General features: G+C 48.0%; 1 protein-coding gene across 5 annotated transcripts in view; it reads left to right on the forward strand.

The window, feature by feature from the left end:
• FLVCR2 (FLVCR heme transporter 2) overlaps positions 1 to 16,140 on the forward strand; it is a 41,485-nt gene that overhangs the window by 9,592 nt on the left and 15,753 nt on the right. For all 5 annotated transcript variants that reach the window (XM_027812558.2, XM_014284151.3, XM_027812560.2 and 2 more), the window contains exons 2-5: positions 4,440 to 4,581; positions 5,803 to 5,943; positions 10,776 to 10,843; positions 11,604 to 11,707. In XM_027812558.2, coding sequence (XP_027668359.2) covers positions 4,440 to 4,581; positions 5,803 to 5,943; positions 10,776 to 10,843; positions 11,604 to 11,707 — 455 coding nt within the window. The remainder of the gene's footprint in view (positions 1 to 4,439; positions 4,582 to 5,802; positions 5,944 to 10,775; positions 10,844 to 11,603; positions 11,708 to 16,140) is intronic.

Genomic DNA, 16,140 nt, shown 5'->3' on the forward strand with positions numbered 1-16,140 from the left:
AGTCACCTTGAAATAAAGTGCTAGCAGCCTGGCTCCTGAGGACAGATTCTTGGACATCAAGACAGTGTTGTGTGTTTTAGGTGTAGGGATGCTGAATGATGTGCTAAATTTTGGGAACTAGAGCTTATCTATATAGGTCTTGGAAACCTTTCTGCCTGTACAAAAGTTGGAGATGCTAATTTGTATGCTGGTGAGAGGGACTGCACCCTGAACTGTAATGACTGATGGATGGTCTCTGTGAGGAAGGTAGCACACACTGTTACAGCACCAACCTTGTTTTCACGTTGCTATGTTTTCCTAGCCATGATGTGATAGGTATGAAGGGAGACAAGTTATTTTTCCCTTGCTAAGACATCTTTAAATTTTCTGGTTAACTGGTTACAGTGCTGTCTGTTTGGCTGATGGTGATGTGGGTACTAGCCTGCTGAGAACCAGGCTAAAGATCTCGTTGGGAAAGGTAAAGTACCCGCTGTATAATACTCATTGTGTTGTTGAGAGCTTGGCTTCATTGCTAAAAATGGTATGAATAATCAATCCAGGGTCTGTGATTATCCTCCAGGAAATCTTCAGTTTTAGTCAAGTCGAGGAGCCTCATTTTCATAGGATGAGTAACATTAGTTGCTCTGAAATACAAAATGTAGCTCCTATTGCTATGACTGCTGGGGTTTTTTTCCCCTCTATCACCTAGTCCTTCTCAAGGGTTTAACAAACTCCTGAGGGATAAAAGTGATTCCTTTTTTGGGAGGGGAAGGGAGAGTACAAAACATTGATTTATGGTTAGAGAAATAGTTCAGATCTTCTGAAAAGACAACAGCAGTTTCCAAGAAGGCTTGAGTAAGTTAGTGTCCTGTTGGGTAAGTGATGACTATGTGACTACCCAGTAAAGGATTTCTGAACAATTTGCAAAACAGATTCTCAATGCCCTCTCTGCTAGGTACATCAAGGGAATCCTTACTTTGGTCCTGGAGAAACTTAAATAAAGCCTGAATCTCTCCTTTCTTATTCTTGTTTCACTATGGTTCAGCACCTTGTGGAATTAGCATGTGATTGCAGAGTGCAGGAAGCCAAGAAGCACCTAGGACAGGAATCCTGCCCAGTTCTTCCAAGAATGAAGTGCTGGTAAGACAAAGGAGCAATTTCCAGGGAGGTATGTATTTATAGACCTTATTTGGTGAAAGGTGGAGGTGCATGTGTGAGACCTGGTATATAAGACCCAGTAGGACTCTTCCCTTGAATGGAAAGGAGCAATGCTGAGAGTCTTTCCCTTGACCTTTGGGAATGAAAAAGAGATAGGAGTGAAGCCCAGTGTGGCTGTGTCCTGGGCTAAGCAGGCATGCCAGAGCCACAGGCTTGCACTTTGGTGACAAGCAGGGCAAAACAAACATGCTGCAGAGACAAACCGGCTTCCACCCTCTAGGGGTGATCTCTCTGAACATCTGTTTGGTGCAGTTGCCTTTTCTGTGCAGCTGCAGGCTTCTTTCCCTTGGGCAGAGGAGGAGGAGGCATGCAATTTAATGAAGATAAGGGCTTGAAGCCTCTAAGCTAGCTGATAGTTGTGCTTATTGGGAGTCAGTGAACCTCAGAGATCAGTGGGCAGTGCAGAGGAGAGCAGACGTGACTCACTGTGACAAGAGGCTGGGGATAGGCCACATCTGCACAAAGTTGAGCTCTGGCAAGTTTAGTCCTGTGTCAGAGGCTGCCTGTGCTGTGTGGGTGTTAGGAAGGTTCAGCCTTCTAATGGTCTCTTAAATTTCCTCCTAAGCTCTTTCAGTCCCTGACTTGCTATCTGGGACAGCACAACTTATGTCTGTCTTCAGTCCATATAACCAACCCCTGAATGTTCTCATTCCTGACAGTGCCCTGAACTAGTGGGGCACACCTGTGATCTCCTGGTGACTCTTCCCACCGGCTCCCTCTGATGTCCCAGCACAAAGAATGGACTCGGCACAGATGCCTGTTGCTGATCCGGACCCAGGCTGTTCCAGGTCCCAGTGGAGGGCACTGTTTGACACAGAAGTTTGGCCAGACGTGGTTGAAAATTACTTGTTCATAAGCTAAATAGGGTGTCTGAGTCTAGCAGATAGCTCTGTTTGAAACATAAGCATTCTTCCTGCCTCAAAAATCCACCAGCTGGATGTATAAGGGAGGGAATTTGTGGAGAGTTTTCCAGGGCTGATTTTTATCCCAACTACCAGATATGGTACCTGAAATGTATTTGTTCTGAAATGTATTTGATCTTGATCCTGGCCAGTGAGTAGACCTTCCAAAATAAGTCCATCGGCATCCCAGAAACATGGAGGAGATATGACAGAGAAAGCATGCAGAAAGCACAAGGAGTTTTTGCTGGAAAGCAGCCCAGGCAACGTGTCTGCACTTGTGCCTGGGTTACAGGGCTCCTGGGTCGTTCCACTCTGTATGCTGGCATGCTTGGCTGTGGTTCATGGGCAGCATGCTCCTTGCCTTTCTTAGTCTTTGCTTTCCGTACCTGTAGAGTAATAGACCCTTTCCAGGGACTACGAAGACATCAAGCACTGCAGAATCCTTCTGTAGGGCAGCAGCTGGTTAGTGGTGCTGTCGTGCTGCTGTTCAGTCCTCACTGAGGCATAAACAGTATCCTCTCAAGTCCATTATCTTGGGACAACAGGTCGTGGTGGTGCTAATTGATTCCTATTGATCTAATGTTTCTTACATGGAAGTAGTAAATGCAGTGGGCTTAATTTGACTATATCCTCAGTTCCATGTTTTGCATTCTCCTACCACCTCTCTTAGTGTGATGAGGGCAGCGGATCTATAGAGGCTGTATTGGTGTAGCATGAATAACTACTGTGGGTGGGATTTTTCTATGCTGCTAGACTGTACTGGTTCAGTTAGCGCTGTTCTGGTACTCTTCATGCTTTTCTGTCTCCAGGCAAATGGTACAGTCTGCAAAAGAGATTGGAAATCTCCTTTTCAGGCAAGGATGAAAATGGCTGCATGGTCATCTGGTATCTCTCTTGGGTGCTTTCTCAGTCCTTCCATCTATTGGAGGCTGTTGTGTGTGCCTTGTCACTGTCCACAACAGCGGACATAGACTTAAATCAGGAAATAGCAAAAATGAGGGTGTTGCGAAACAAAAAATTGCTTTTGCCCTAAACCGGGGTGAGTGTGCAGAGCATTAAGAGCAAGCAAGAGCTGAGCTTGAGCATGGCTTTTCTTCTGATATCTGAGAGGGCTGCAACTGCTGGGCAGGGCCAGGGAACAGGTAAATACATGGTGCTTGGGAACCAAATGATGATTAAAATGCAGCCACAAACAGTGGAACACAAAGCGGGGTGGAGGGAAGTGGTTTTTTTTAGGCTCCCCTTGTGTTTAGATTATGCATGAATGTGCTGAGTGCACTTTGGGACTCACTTTATGAGGTGTGCTCATAAGCACCAAAGTAGCTATTTGTTACCTCTCCCATTTGAGGGTGGCATTGAAGGTCTGTGCCACTGTCAGTCCCATTTATCAGTGTGGCAAAATCTGTGCTGCTGCAGCTCCTTGTCACTATCCTAGAGAAATAGCTGTGGAGTTAAAAGCCTTAATGTCCTCCCTAAAGTGTCAGCTGCCACTGCAGGGGCTCCCCAGCTGGACGTGTGGGGCTCTTAGCACAGTGGAGGCCAGAGCTGCAGGGGTTTCATTGTGCAGCCCTTCAGATCAAGCATTTTATCCGGGTGCAGTTGCCAAGCCCCATTACACAATCTTCATGTTTAGGGTACATGCCGTCGTGCTTCCTTTGCTCTCAACCTTGATGTTTTTCTAGGTTCACCTATTGGTCACAGGGTGAGCCTTGTCTTGGGAGGGGGCTCATTAAGAAACAGCGTCATAAAGTGGCTGAACCAGATTAATATCTCCCTCATTAGGAGTGAGCAGGTTTCTGTCTCCGCCGTTGCGCTTGTCTGGCTGGAAAATAAATTAACCCATTAATAAATTAACACATTAACCCAGCAAAGAATCGTGGTGAGTTTTGATGGTCTTGTTTTCTGCCGTTTTTGATGAGCAAAATTGGATTACCAGTTGATCAGGCCAGCACCAGAGCAGGTGCAAGGTAGAGTGGGATGTGTGTATGGACAGGAACATACATGTGTGTGGGAGGACAGGGGAAGCAAGTCCTTCATCTTGGTGGAGGCAGGTATTCATTCTGCTCAATTCCATTGTAATATGAATGAATATCCTGACAGTTGCCTTGAATATCCTGACAGTTGCAAGTGCAAGGGGGTGCTTCTTTTGACGTAATTGCAATGGGTAGCTGGCTTTTATCTCTCAGTTGTTGGGTGGTAAAGAAGACTTTCAACTTGGTTGTGAAATTGGATTACTCTCAGTTGAGCCCTTACTGGGCATCAGGGGGCTGGGCTGTGGGTTGGTGGCAGTGTTGTGGTTCCATGTCACACCTCTTCATGTCCTCTTTCTCTCCTGCTCAGCTCGGCATTGCTGTGGGCTTTCTGGTCCCTCCAGTTCTGGTTCCCAATGTGGAGGATGTGGAGAAGCTGGCCTACCACATCAGCATCATGTTCTTCATGACCGCAGGTGTGGCCACAGCCCTATTCATCCTGGTCATTATAGGTAAGGAGGTGGGAGCATGCACGTGGAACCACGTGGGACTGAGAAAATCAGCCTCTGTGTGTGAGGGGCCTGTGTCCTAGGAAATGGGCTGGGGAGGTCATCTGGGGATGTCTCCTAGCATGCAGCTGACAGGGTCATGCAATATCATTTATTGCTGCTTCAAGCCTTTGATGAACAGCAAATGCAGAAGGGAGTACAAGAGATTGTGAGTGAGCCTGCCAAAGTGTTCATTTCATCCTTTACCTGCATAATAAAACACTGGTGTGAATATGGCCTTTAAAAGCCAACAGAAATTTTCAAAGGTTCACAGTCCTCTTGCCTGCAAACAGGGTGCTGGGCTTTGGGTTATGTCTTGGATCTGACTAACTCTTAAGGGCAGGGAGAAATGGGCAGGTTATATGGCATCATAGAAACAAGCTGTTCCCAGGAGAAAAAAAAGGTTACCAGTTATAATGGGAGAGAAGGAAGCATTAAGAGCAGTAGCCGGACACCAGAGGTACAGTTCCTCTGCTTAACACGTGAAGTGGAAGCCAGATCTTTAACATGAAATGCTGGCATGCTCACTGGAGAGCTGAGCTTGTCTGTTGAACTCTGTGTAATTTATTTTTTTTTTAATAGGCACATCTTGGCAGCTTGTTCATGTTGCCTGGTGGCTGAATCAGATGTAGACTTTAAAGAATCTGGGGCAGGGAATAGACAAGTTACAGAAGTGGCTGTCTAGCACCTGGTACAGCAGTATCGCCTTTGACTGGGATTTCTGCATGCCACTTTAATGCTGCTTAGGGACAGCAGATGGCTTGGCCAGCCTAAGAACTGCCAGGCCTGAAATAAAACCTGGCATAGGTCATGGCTCCCTAGGCACTGGGCACTGCAGGGCACCAGGCCGTGTTTGCAAGCTGGATTTTCCCACTCCACTTTTGCATTTGTAACTCCACACAACATTTTTGCAGCAACTTTGTTGCTGCCAGACACTGTCTACACAAAAAGCTAATTGAAGGCAAGTGTTTCCCCAGCAGCAGGAGTTATTTTTGGAGAGACCCCGTTCCTTCCTGTTTGTGGAGAAGTTCATGCATGGAGACCAAAACTTAAGGGTGGCGGTGTGTTTTGTAGACTCGGTTTTACTAGCCCCTCTGCCATCCCTCAAATGGCTCTACCCACAGTGTGTGCTCAGGCTCCCTGATTGCACTGCTACAAACAGGTGTGCTTTGTGTCTGGTTTCAGTCTTCAAGGAGAAACCCCCACACCCTCCGAGCCGAACTCAGGCCTTGATCCAGTCAAGACCAACAGAGGAGTATTCCTACGTGCAATCAATCCTCCGTCTGCTCCGCAATGCCAACTTTTTGCTGCTTATGGTCACTTACGGTAAGGTCCAGCCTTTCTTGTGTGCAGTTATCATCACTTAGACATGCTTAGCTTCTCCCTCCTTCTCTGTCCTCTGCTGGGAAGGTAGCTGGCCTGAGTTTTTTTTTAGGGGAGCGTAAGGATAACTGTGCTACCACACATACCAGGAGTCCTTCTAGCCCAGTAATCTCCAGCAGCGGTACAGGAAAATGCCTGGGGAAGAACAAAAGCAAGGCAAGTACACAGAGGACAATATGCTCCCACTACTGTTCTCCCAGTCTTAGACTGTTTTCTGCTTAGGGAAATCCCCTTAGCCTGTTGTCTTTTTTTTTTCCTAGTCACTTAGTTGCTTGCAATGAATTAACCTAAGTGCTTACCTAAGATATATGGAGCTGTGTCTGAGTGCAAGTCACAGCAATGAGTAAAAGTCACTTCCCAAGGCAAGGGTATGGCTGCCAAGGATCCCGGTGGAGGTCATGTGGAGCATGCAGATGTGCAGACTGCATCAGCTTCCTTGGAAGTCTCTATGAAGCAAATGGAAGGAAGGATTGGAGGACATCTTCTCTTGCCAGCTGTCCTTGCACACTGGGTTTGTTGCTTACCGCTCTTTGGCAGTCTTGGTCTGTTTCTCTGAGGGCAGTGCAATGTGTTGAATCTGTTCCTGAGGCTGAATTGTCATATGGAAAAGTGTTTTTTCTGTTCAACAGAAAGGCCATCATGATCTATGCTTGGCTGCATAATAGGATATACTGTAGCCAGCTAGCCTGCAGGGACTTCTGTCCTCACTTCCAGCCAGCTTGCTGTGGAAGCTCCTCAGGGGCAAAGTTAAATAGTGCAGGAAGTTCTGCCAGCAGTTGTGCCTAAAGGACCTGGTGGATGAGTAGCCAGGATGGAAAGTGAGATGGTGGCTTTGTACCTGCTGAGTGTGCTAATGGTCTTTGGAGTTGCTGAAATCTCTGCTCCCTTCTCAGTGCAGTAGTCTTCTGGAAATGCCCCTCTCAGATGGCCCTTAAGCTCTTGGTTTGCATTGAGGCTGCTGTTTTTGGTTTTTTTTCTGTTTTTTTTCCAGGGGGTTTGATATTAGGTGATCTTTGAAGTCCCTTCCAACCCAAAACATTCTATGATTCTATGATAATACATGATGTCCTCTTAGAAGATGGAGATAGAAAAAACTGTCAGGCAGACTATGGAAGTTGGATTTTGTCATCTACTTTAGTTCACACTTAACCTTCAGGGAAAATAAAGAAGAAAGCATTTGTTCCAATAGATCTGAACAAGTCCTAGAGCAGAGAGGAGGGCTCTGAGTACGAAGAGGATGTTTAGAATCTGACATCTCTGGGATAATCCCTTTCTGATGGTCACAAACAGTGTGGAAAGGCTGTTCAGTGGCTCACAATTCAGTCTGCCTTCCTGCTGGTCTGTGCATTTATTCTGTTCCTCTCTGTGTGAGCTTCAAGTCAATCTCCAGCTTGATTTGCAGTGGTGACTGTTACTCAGAGAGGGAACTATGCTGTGAAACTTTTTTTTTTTTTTTAAAAAAACTAGTCTGGCTTTAAAATGGGGAAAGATTTTCCTACTCAAGTCAAAAGTTATGTTGGCCAAGATGTAAGACATCTGCAGCCACAGGAGTGTAACTGAGTCATCCTCCCTAGCTAACACAGAGATACCTGCAGCATCTCTTAGCTTTTGTATTAGCATATGTGTGTCAGGGGAGAGAGGGGGAAGCCTGCTGCTTGTTCATCTCACCTGGCTGTAGAAAGAATGGGGGTCCTTACATGATGCCAGAGTCTGCAGACTCTGAGGTCTTGATATTACCAGCAGCTGCCAACTCCTTTCCTGTGGTAAGACTTGCAGTGCTGGAAAAATCGGTGGCGCTGCAGCTATGTTAGTGTTAGTGAACTGTTTGTCAGGAAAACCCTCAGCCAGCCTTTTCCCAAAGGCTGCAGACGCTTCCATAAAGCTGAGGCATAACATGGAATGGGCAATAAGAAATTCTGAGTTTATTGGATTGGGCTCTACACTGGAGAGCATGTTGCTACTGGGAGGCAGTAGCCAGGAAAAGGGTGGGAAAGGCTGCTAAAGTGGGAGTGATGAGACAGCCCCAAAGAATCATCATTTGGAAAGATGATGGTGCAGTGAGGAGGAGGCAGAGCAGTGAGATCTGCATAAGGAACCATTGTGCAGGAGGATGATGAAGGTGAAGAAGAGGAAGACCAATAGTCTGGCATGCAGGCAATGAGCTGTTTAGCTATAGAAGACTTGGGTTCTACTCTGAGGCTTAATAAGGGCTCCTTTTGGAGCTGTAGGCAATAAACTTTCCCTTTCTGGCCTCTGTGAAATAGAGGAGACACTGTGAGGTCTCAAGAATGTTCTTCTACAGCACGTTACAAGCAAACCATGGTAACTAGCTAATGAATCAGGTGGGGCTGGACCTTCGGATGTCCTGCTCCCAGCTAATAGTACTGGTTTTCCTCAGCTGCATGGGCAATGGGCACTGCCCCACTGGAAGCAACTGTTGCCTGTTTTACGGGCATCGAAACAGCTGTAATTCACAGAGAAACTTCACTGCAACTGTGACATGTGAAATGCCTACAGCTTTTGCCAGCCCTCACAAATGCAAATTCAGCACATTGTCTTGATTCTTAGAATATTTTGCCTGACTCTGGTGCCAAGTGTTGCTGCCAACTCTGCATCGCTTTCTGCCCAGCTTGGGAGCAGGGGCCCTTCTCTCTCTTGGAAATCGTGTGCATCAGAGAGCTGCTGTGAAGCTGGCGTACTGACAGTATCAGCTACCAGAGCAGCGTCTGGCTGTCCTCACAAGGCTGCTGTCCTCTTGGCTCGGCAAGAAGTAGAGGTACACAAATGACTGGTCTATGTTTATTCTCAGCTTTGAAGTGAAGCCGTAGTGGGTAGAGGGATGGTGCTGATCTGCCACACTCCCATGTTCCGGCACTGCAGTTTTTGGTGTCTCTAGTGAGCAAGGTGCTCCAGAGGTGGAGATAGGATGAAGCTGAGTTAGGCTCTTGTGGGCTGTTTTGCCATAGCCAAGTGTCGCAAAGAGCCAGCTTTCAAGACTGGAGGGTGCCCTCTTGCTGTGGGCTCTCCAGTTGCTCTCCTCTCTCTCTGGCTGCTGCCCCTTCTGGGTTTCCAGCCTTTTTGAGTAACTTTTGGAAAGTATTAGGTGGATTCCTCCTGCCTAAAGAACGTGTTGCTCTGCTTACTAGCCTCTCCTGTAACCTGACACGTGCTTTTGAAGCAGGGAATGTTGTCACAGGCAATTGTGATCCCGTTGTTTGGGATCGCTTGCATAAGATTCTTCATCTGTTCTCTGTGCCATGAAGCTGTGGAGTGAGCTCTGCTTAATGTTGTCAGAGATGGCATGTGAAGGAAGTGTGATACCCCCTTCAGCTGCCAATCTTGAGGCTCCTCAGAGTGCTTCGTGAGCTATGTAGGGCAATGCGTATCCAGTGTCGCATTGGAGGAGTGGGCTAGGTGCAGGATCGCCGAGTACTTCAGGGTCAGGGGAGCTGGAGGACTTCAGAGTTAGGGGAGCTCCGGGTTTTGTTCTTTTGTCAAAGCTGTGCCTGCTACACTGCACTTCTGTATCCTGTATTGTGATGTTTCTGCTTTTAGCTGAGGCTGAAAGAAGAAAAGTAGGAACTGGGAACCTGACGTGTTATCGTTCTGTCAGGATTACAGGCATCTGTGCCAGAGTTTTTCAAACCCATGCCTCCTTATGGAGCCTGTAGATGTATGAACTGCAGTGGTGAAATCTGTGTCCCCATCCCTCCCCCCATCAGGATCACCGAAGCCTTGAAGAGAAACTAACTGCAAATGTAAATGACTTTCTGAGAAGAAAGTTGCTTTGACTGTTACAGACCTCATCCACCTGGGGAAGGTTTCTCAGTATCGCCCAAGGTGAGAGTGTAGCCGTTGCAGTACTGCTGGTCCAGTGCCCATGTGGATGTTCTTGTAGACTATAAGCAAAGCTCTTGGGTTTTGTGCGCTTTGGGAAGGCGTTTAACTCAGCCAGAGTTGCACGTAAGCTGGAGCAGAGTGTCTGAATGGGACTTGACCAGTATCACCCCAACGGTTTCCATTCTCACCTTGGGTGATACTGAGAAACCTTCACCAGGTGGCTGATGCCTCTAACAGTTAATCTAACTTCCCTTTCAGAAAGACAATTACTTTCACAGTTGGGTTTGTTTCTTTTTTTTCAGGCTTCAGTGATATCTTTTAAAATGCAAGACTTTTCCCATGCAGACACACACACCAGGTGCCTTGGGGAAGTGCTGTCTGTGCTTCATCATCAGCCCTGCTCCTGCTTGCCTTCTGGTGTTTCTTGGCTTGGAGAGGATGTTTTTTACTGGCTCTCAGCAGGGAGAGCGCTATCGGGCTCTCCTCTGGGGAAGAAACCACACAGGTCAATGGCACTGGTGTTAATTGAATCCCAGGTCCTTATTAATGTGTGATGCTGAGGCAGGTGCTTTTCTAGTATTTTACCTTGGCTGGGGTGGTAAGAGGTGGATTTGGCTGTGAGGGAGGGTTGAGACCCTATGAAGGACTTCTGAGACCTTTCAGTACCAGAAATGCGCACAGCCCTTTCGCTGCTAAGGTAAGAACCATCTTGAAATGGCAGGGTGCTTCCTCCTGCATGCGGAGATCTGGCTGACCTTGATCTGCATTTCTTTCAGTAACCTGTGTCTAGCCAGTCTGGCTGGCTCTCCTGAGACTTGGCAGCCTTGTTACAGATCGCTGCTCCCAAATCTATCTCTCTCTGCATTTCTAGCCTTTCACTATCCAGCAGGAGAGTAGCAGGCTCTGAATGTACTGCATTTTTATCCCCCTCTCAGGTCTGAATACAGGTTGCTTCTACGCCTTGTCCACTCTGCTGAACAGCATGGTGATCTATCACTACCCAGTAAGTGTATCCAACCCTCATGGCTCTCTGATACTTGCTGTTGTCCAGCACTGGTTGCCAAAGGGAAGTCTGTGAGAAATGCAATGTCATAGCACTTCTGGCTGGTGCTGGCACAAGTTGGCTGGCTGGCAGAAGAGTGTTGGTTTCTTTTAGTTCTTTACACCACCCCATGCAAAAGCTGGTAAGCTCTAGCAGACACAGCTCCTTTACACCCTAAATGACAGCATTTTCTTCCTTCACCCTGTTCCTGATAGTGATTTCTGCTGGGACATCTGTACCAGGAGGCTGCCCACACTTGTGCTCTGGTGGCAGAAGGATCGGGTGCCTCGGAAACTGAGCTACTGTAGCTGGGGCTGTGTGCCAGAGAGCTCCTTTCCGTGCTGCCTTATTGTGGATCCTAATATTTCTGGGTTGAACTGGCTCAAATCCTAACACCAGACAGCAAGCTTCATAGACACTCTCAGAGGAGTCAGCACAAACCCTGTCTGTGCTGGCCAGTGCTCTCCTTTTTTTCTGGGTTGACTCAGAGAGAAGTGTCAAACCACTTTTCTTCATGGGCCAGAATAGGATGCTGCACTGGCTCATAGTGGGCCCAAAAGTGTTCTTGCAAAGGCTAGTTCTGGTTAGCGTGTTACCAGCAGAAGAGGCATATGGACACTAACCTTGGTGTCTTTTCCTCTCTGGGTTCTCTGCACTTTGCTTCTTGTTGGTTGTGACTTGGCTCCCGCATTTGTGTGAGTGTGTGTGTGTCTCGCCACAGGGGGAGGAGGTGAATGCTGGCAGGATTGGACTCACCATTGTACTGTCGGGGATGGTTGGGGCTCTGATCTCCGGCATCTGGTTGGACAGAACCAAAACCTACAAGTAAGTCCCTTGTTTGCCTCTGTGTCCCTAGTGACTGTGCTCTTCCCCCATACTGTGCAGGGAGTAACCCTGTGCAGTTGCAAGTCGGCAGTCCAGGGACTGAATCGTTGGGAGGGTTTGCGGGGGAAAAAATATTGTTTTTCAAAATCCATTTAGTCTAAAGTGAAATTTGGAAGTGTGTGTTAGTCTGCACTGGGCCCATAGAAGATCTGGTTCTAGAGGCCCCTAGGGAGGCACAGGGGGAGGATGAGATGGCCCAGCAGCTGCTTAATCAGGGATGAGAGAGTTCTTGGCACAAGCAGAATCAAGACTGTACCAGACCATTTCTCAGCCCTTACAAATCAGCTTCTGTGAATCTTTGTCCAGCTTAATGAAAGGCACATTGAATCCAGTGCCCAGAGGCATTGTGTGAGGGCGCGTTGCTGTATTTAGGGCAGGCATAAGGAGTATTGGGGTTGTAAGTGGATGATTCAGAGTTTACTGCCTGATGGGTTGGGGAGACCGATCTGGCCAGCATGTTCTGCCACCTGCAAAGGGACAGCTAAGAGTCTTTGGGTGCCCTGCAACTCCCAGTCCTCAGGAACTCAAATCTCACTGTCACACCTCTGCAGGGTGTCCCAGGGGATGAGGGGATGGAGAATGCCTCTTCTGTCTTTTGTTGGGGTCCATGTAATCAGCTTTTCAGTTGCCCTGCTGGCTTTGGGAACTGTGTTATAACCTGTTGTCTGATCAGGTTGGGTGAGAGGGAGCTTTACTGGTGGTGAGCTGAGGCAATTTGGAGTTCTTTTCTTTGCGACAGCTTTTCACCTTGGGGAGTCCCACTGCCATTATTCTACCTGGTATCTTGGGCCAGAAAAGCATGTTCTCGTTGCGTGCAGCTTGGATGAATCTGGCTAGCTGTGGACTTCCAGCTTCTGAAGCGTCCCTAGCTGTCAAGTACAGGGATCAAAAATGGAGAGGAAATGGGCTTCTCTAACACGAAAGAATGGCAGCTGAGGACTCCTGGGGGCGCTGGAAAGAAGAGCAGATGACTAATACAGAGACTGGCAGGTCGCATGTTGCTGTTTCTAGATTGTTGTGTACCACTGAGCAGTTCTCATTTGGCAGTCCTGGGAGATGGAAACACAGCTGTTATGAACTGCACTAGCTAACTGTGCAATCTAATTGGTGTCTCTTTCCAGCCTGGGGGCTAGTGGTAAGGTAGCCTCAACTGGCCCTGCTAGGGCAAGGGCAGATGGTCTTCCTGATTCTCCCTGAGTGGATCTAGGTTGCAGCACGATGGCTGAATAGCTTTCTGTGGCTCACCAGGCAGAACTGGGACTTAAAATTTAGCATAATGGGAGAGGGGAAAAGTATAAATCCTGGATTTGTTCCCCAGGCTGAGTGCAGAAAAATAGGATTATGCCAGCCATGGAATTTGTCCTACAGACCCCAGGGGCTATCTGGGGATAGATTTAGCCCTAGCTGAGGAAAAACACTGCTAAGAATTTGTTCTCTGTTGCAGCCCACAAAGTGGATTTCTGTGGAACTAGCAAAATTTTTCCGAGTGCCACAGAGTCTTTATTTAGCTCCATTTAAAAGTCTATTTTAAAAAAACTGTCAAGATGCCAGATGTTCTAGGTAGGTACCCTCCCCCTTCCCTCCGCTGCTCAGATAGTGTCAAGAACGAAATCATAAGCACATGAAAATCAGGAAGGAAAGATGTCAAGTCCTTTTTTTAGTCAGCTTGGAGAGAGAGAGGGAAGCAAATGAATGGGATCCAGCTGTGACTGAGGGAAGCAGGGGGAGGTTAATAACAGAAGGAATTGCAGAGTTCTGTATGTGTGTTTGATCTTTACTGTCCCATCAGCAGTTCCTTGAAAGGGTGAGGCTGTGCTAAGTCAGGCTTTCCCCATCTGTCATGCTCAGGCACCAAGTGGCCTTGCATTCTTGCTTTTATTTGGCAGGCAAGTCCCTGCAGCAGCCCCTGTGCTGTTTTTATTTTTGGAATTATCAGGCACAGATTTGGCCTGTACAAATATGCGATATATGTTGTGATGAGCGAGCGGTCCCTGAACTGGAGCTGCCTCTGGTGGGACGGTTTGTTGAGAACAGCCCACCTCTTTGAGAGAACATGTTTTGACATCAAGTTAAACGGGGCTTCACGTACATCCTTCGAGTTCCTGGCTCATAGGAGAGATGTGACAGCTGTAGACGGCTGACTGTTTTGGTATTTGTAGGGGAGTCTGGCTCAGAATCAGGGGTTTGGGGGCTGGATTAATCAGCACTTCACTTTGGTCACATTTTGCTTTTAAAGGCGGTGTTTACATGGCCTCGAGTCCAGCTGGTTCCAGGCAGCACTTCCACTGTCATTGCTGTATCTGTAAGGCAAGATGTCAGAAATAACCGTCCCTCTCCATTGATTCAGCAGAGAACCACCAGTGGTGTTTTAGACTTAGGTCTGTACAGGCCCAAAGCACATTAAAATTTGGGCGAGGGAGGAAAGACTTGGATGTTGGAGAATGGGGCACTTGTGTCTCTTCCGCTGGAAGGCGAATGCTCTATCAGCCTACCTGGCCTGCTGTTCGGGTCATCTTGTAGCCCTTTTCCAGGTTAGTACTTGTATGGTGGATATGCCTTCACCCTGCCCTGCTGTATGTTTTGTGTAAATAACTTATCAAGGCTGTCCTTTTTTGTGACCTTCATGCAGGAAGAGAGTGGCGTAACACTGAGTGCCAAAGGACAATGGGGTGGTGAAAACCAAACCAGCTCACTTCAGTTCTTCCCTTCTCCAGCATCTGACACCTCAATGTCTTCAGCAGTGAGATCCTTCTGGGAGTATAGGGACAAGGTTCAGGGTCTTGCTCAGTCTGGTATGTGCCGTCCTCATGGCAAAGCCTGTGGAGGCCATCTGTCATCCCAGTCCATGCAGCAGAGCGCTCTGGAGCTGCACACAACATCCCCGTGAGCAGCTAAAGCCGTGGCACTTGGCTGTGGCCTACCCCCTACCCCTTGTTCATTTGTTGCTTCAGATGTTGCTTGACTAGTGTTTTTGCAGTGCCAGTCCCCTGTGAGTCTGGTCCTGTGCCTTTGGCTTTCCTTGTCCAAGTGACCTTGTGAGACACTCCTGGGCTGGGCCATGCCCGTTCCTCACCCTAGGGCTTCCTCTGGAGTTGGCTGAACAGCAGTTGTACTCTCCATTTCAGTCCTGTTCCCTGCTGGTGCTGACCCTGGCTGGTTTTTTTCCCTAAGGTCTCTCTTTTCTCACAGCCCTTTGTGTGAACTATTTAATCCACCCCTTCAGGAGCGTAGGGAATGTGGCTGGGAGGGCAGATGAGTGTCGGGGCAGCTTAGGTTCACCTAAGTGACAAGCGTGTCGGCTCCTTCACCAATCTGCCTCTGGCTCTGCTGCAGAGACTTACTTGGCAGCTGGTGCCTTCTTACCACTGCTTCTGCACTGATGCTCTGGGCTTCCTTCCCACACCCCAGCGCACAGGGGTGGGTTGACCCTCGTTGTCCTAAGGTGATGTAGCTTCAGCCTGCAGTCACTGCACTAATGAGCCTACGAAGGAGGCTGGCGGTACCTGTTCCGGGCGAGGATAATTATCAGTCCCTGGAGGGCCGTCATGGGAACAGGTTGCTAAAAACACTAGAACGCTGTGCACATGTCCTCTGTGAATCTGCTTCTCCTCTTTTGTGTTTATATGTCTCCTGTAAGATTTATGGCTATGATAAGAGGCTTATCAAGCAGAACTGTACATTCTTCCACGTCCATTTGCCCCGAGGGCCATGGAGCATTCTTCTTGTCCTCTAGTGAGCATGGTGACAAAAGCCACTTCCTGAAAAACTGGTGGTTTTCTGAGAAACTGGTGACACTGCCTCAATGTCTTTCCCCAGGGATTTCCTTGTTTCCCTGTGCACCAGTGCCTACCTGTGTCCCAGTTAAACCCTTTTCAAAATTTTGGGTCTTGCTTGGACTGCTGGACACTAAATTTCTATTTTTCTGTTGTCAGCTTGGCAGAGCAGGGTTTTGCTAAGGTCTGGTTTAGCAGAAGTCTCCTTGTGTGCTTGAGGCTGTTTCCTGCAGAAGGAGTTGCGTTCAGGGCTGTCTGTCAAGTCCAAGTGGAGTCTGTTCAGTCCCGTGGAGAGCAGGTAGCTGCTCAGCCTGTGGCTTCAGGGTGCTTCCTGATGTGTGAGTTCCACAGCACACAAGTCTGCTGTCTTGTTCTTTCGCAAGGCTCTGTTGATTTGTTTTGTCCTGCTGGATCCTAATGATTTGGGGAGGTCAGTGAGGAAAGCTTGTAGCCTCCTAGAGCCAGCTAATGTGCGGTAGATGAGGTGCCCACGGCAAGACCAAATGTTTTTCTCCATTTTGTCTCCCACTTAGTTCTGCGGTTCCAATAACACTTTCAAGAGCTGCCTGCTTCTATGAGCCTGCTTGCTCTAGTTCTCAG

Source organism: Falco cherrug, chromosome 7 (assembly GCF_023634085.1).
Source record: "Falco cherrug isolate bFalChe1 chromosome 7, bFalChe1.pri, whole genome shotgun sequence".
NCBI classification, from domain to species: Eukaryota; Metazoa; Chordata; class Aves; order Falconiformes; family Falconidae; genus Falco; species Falco cherrug.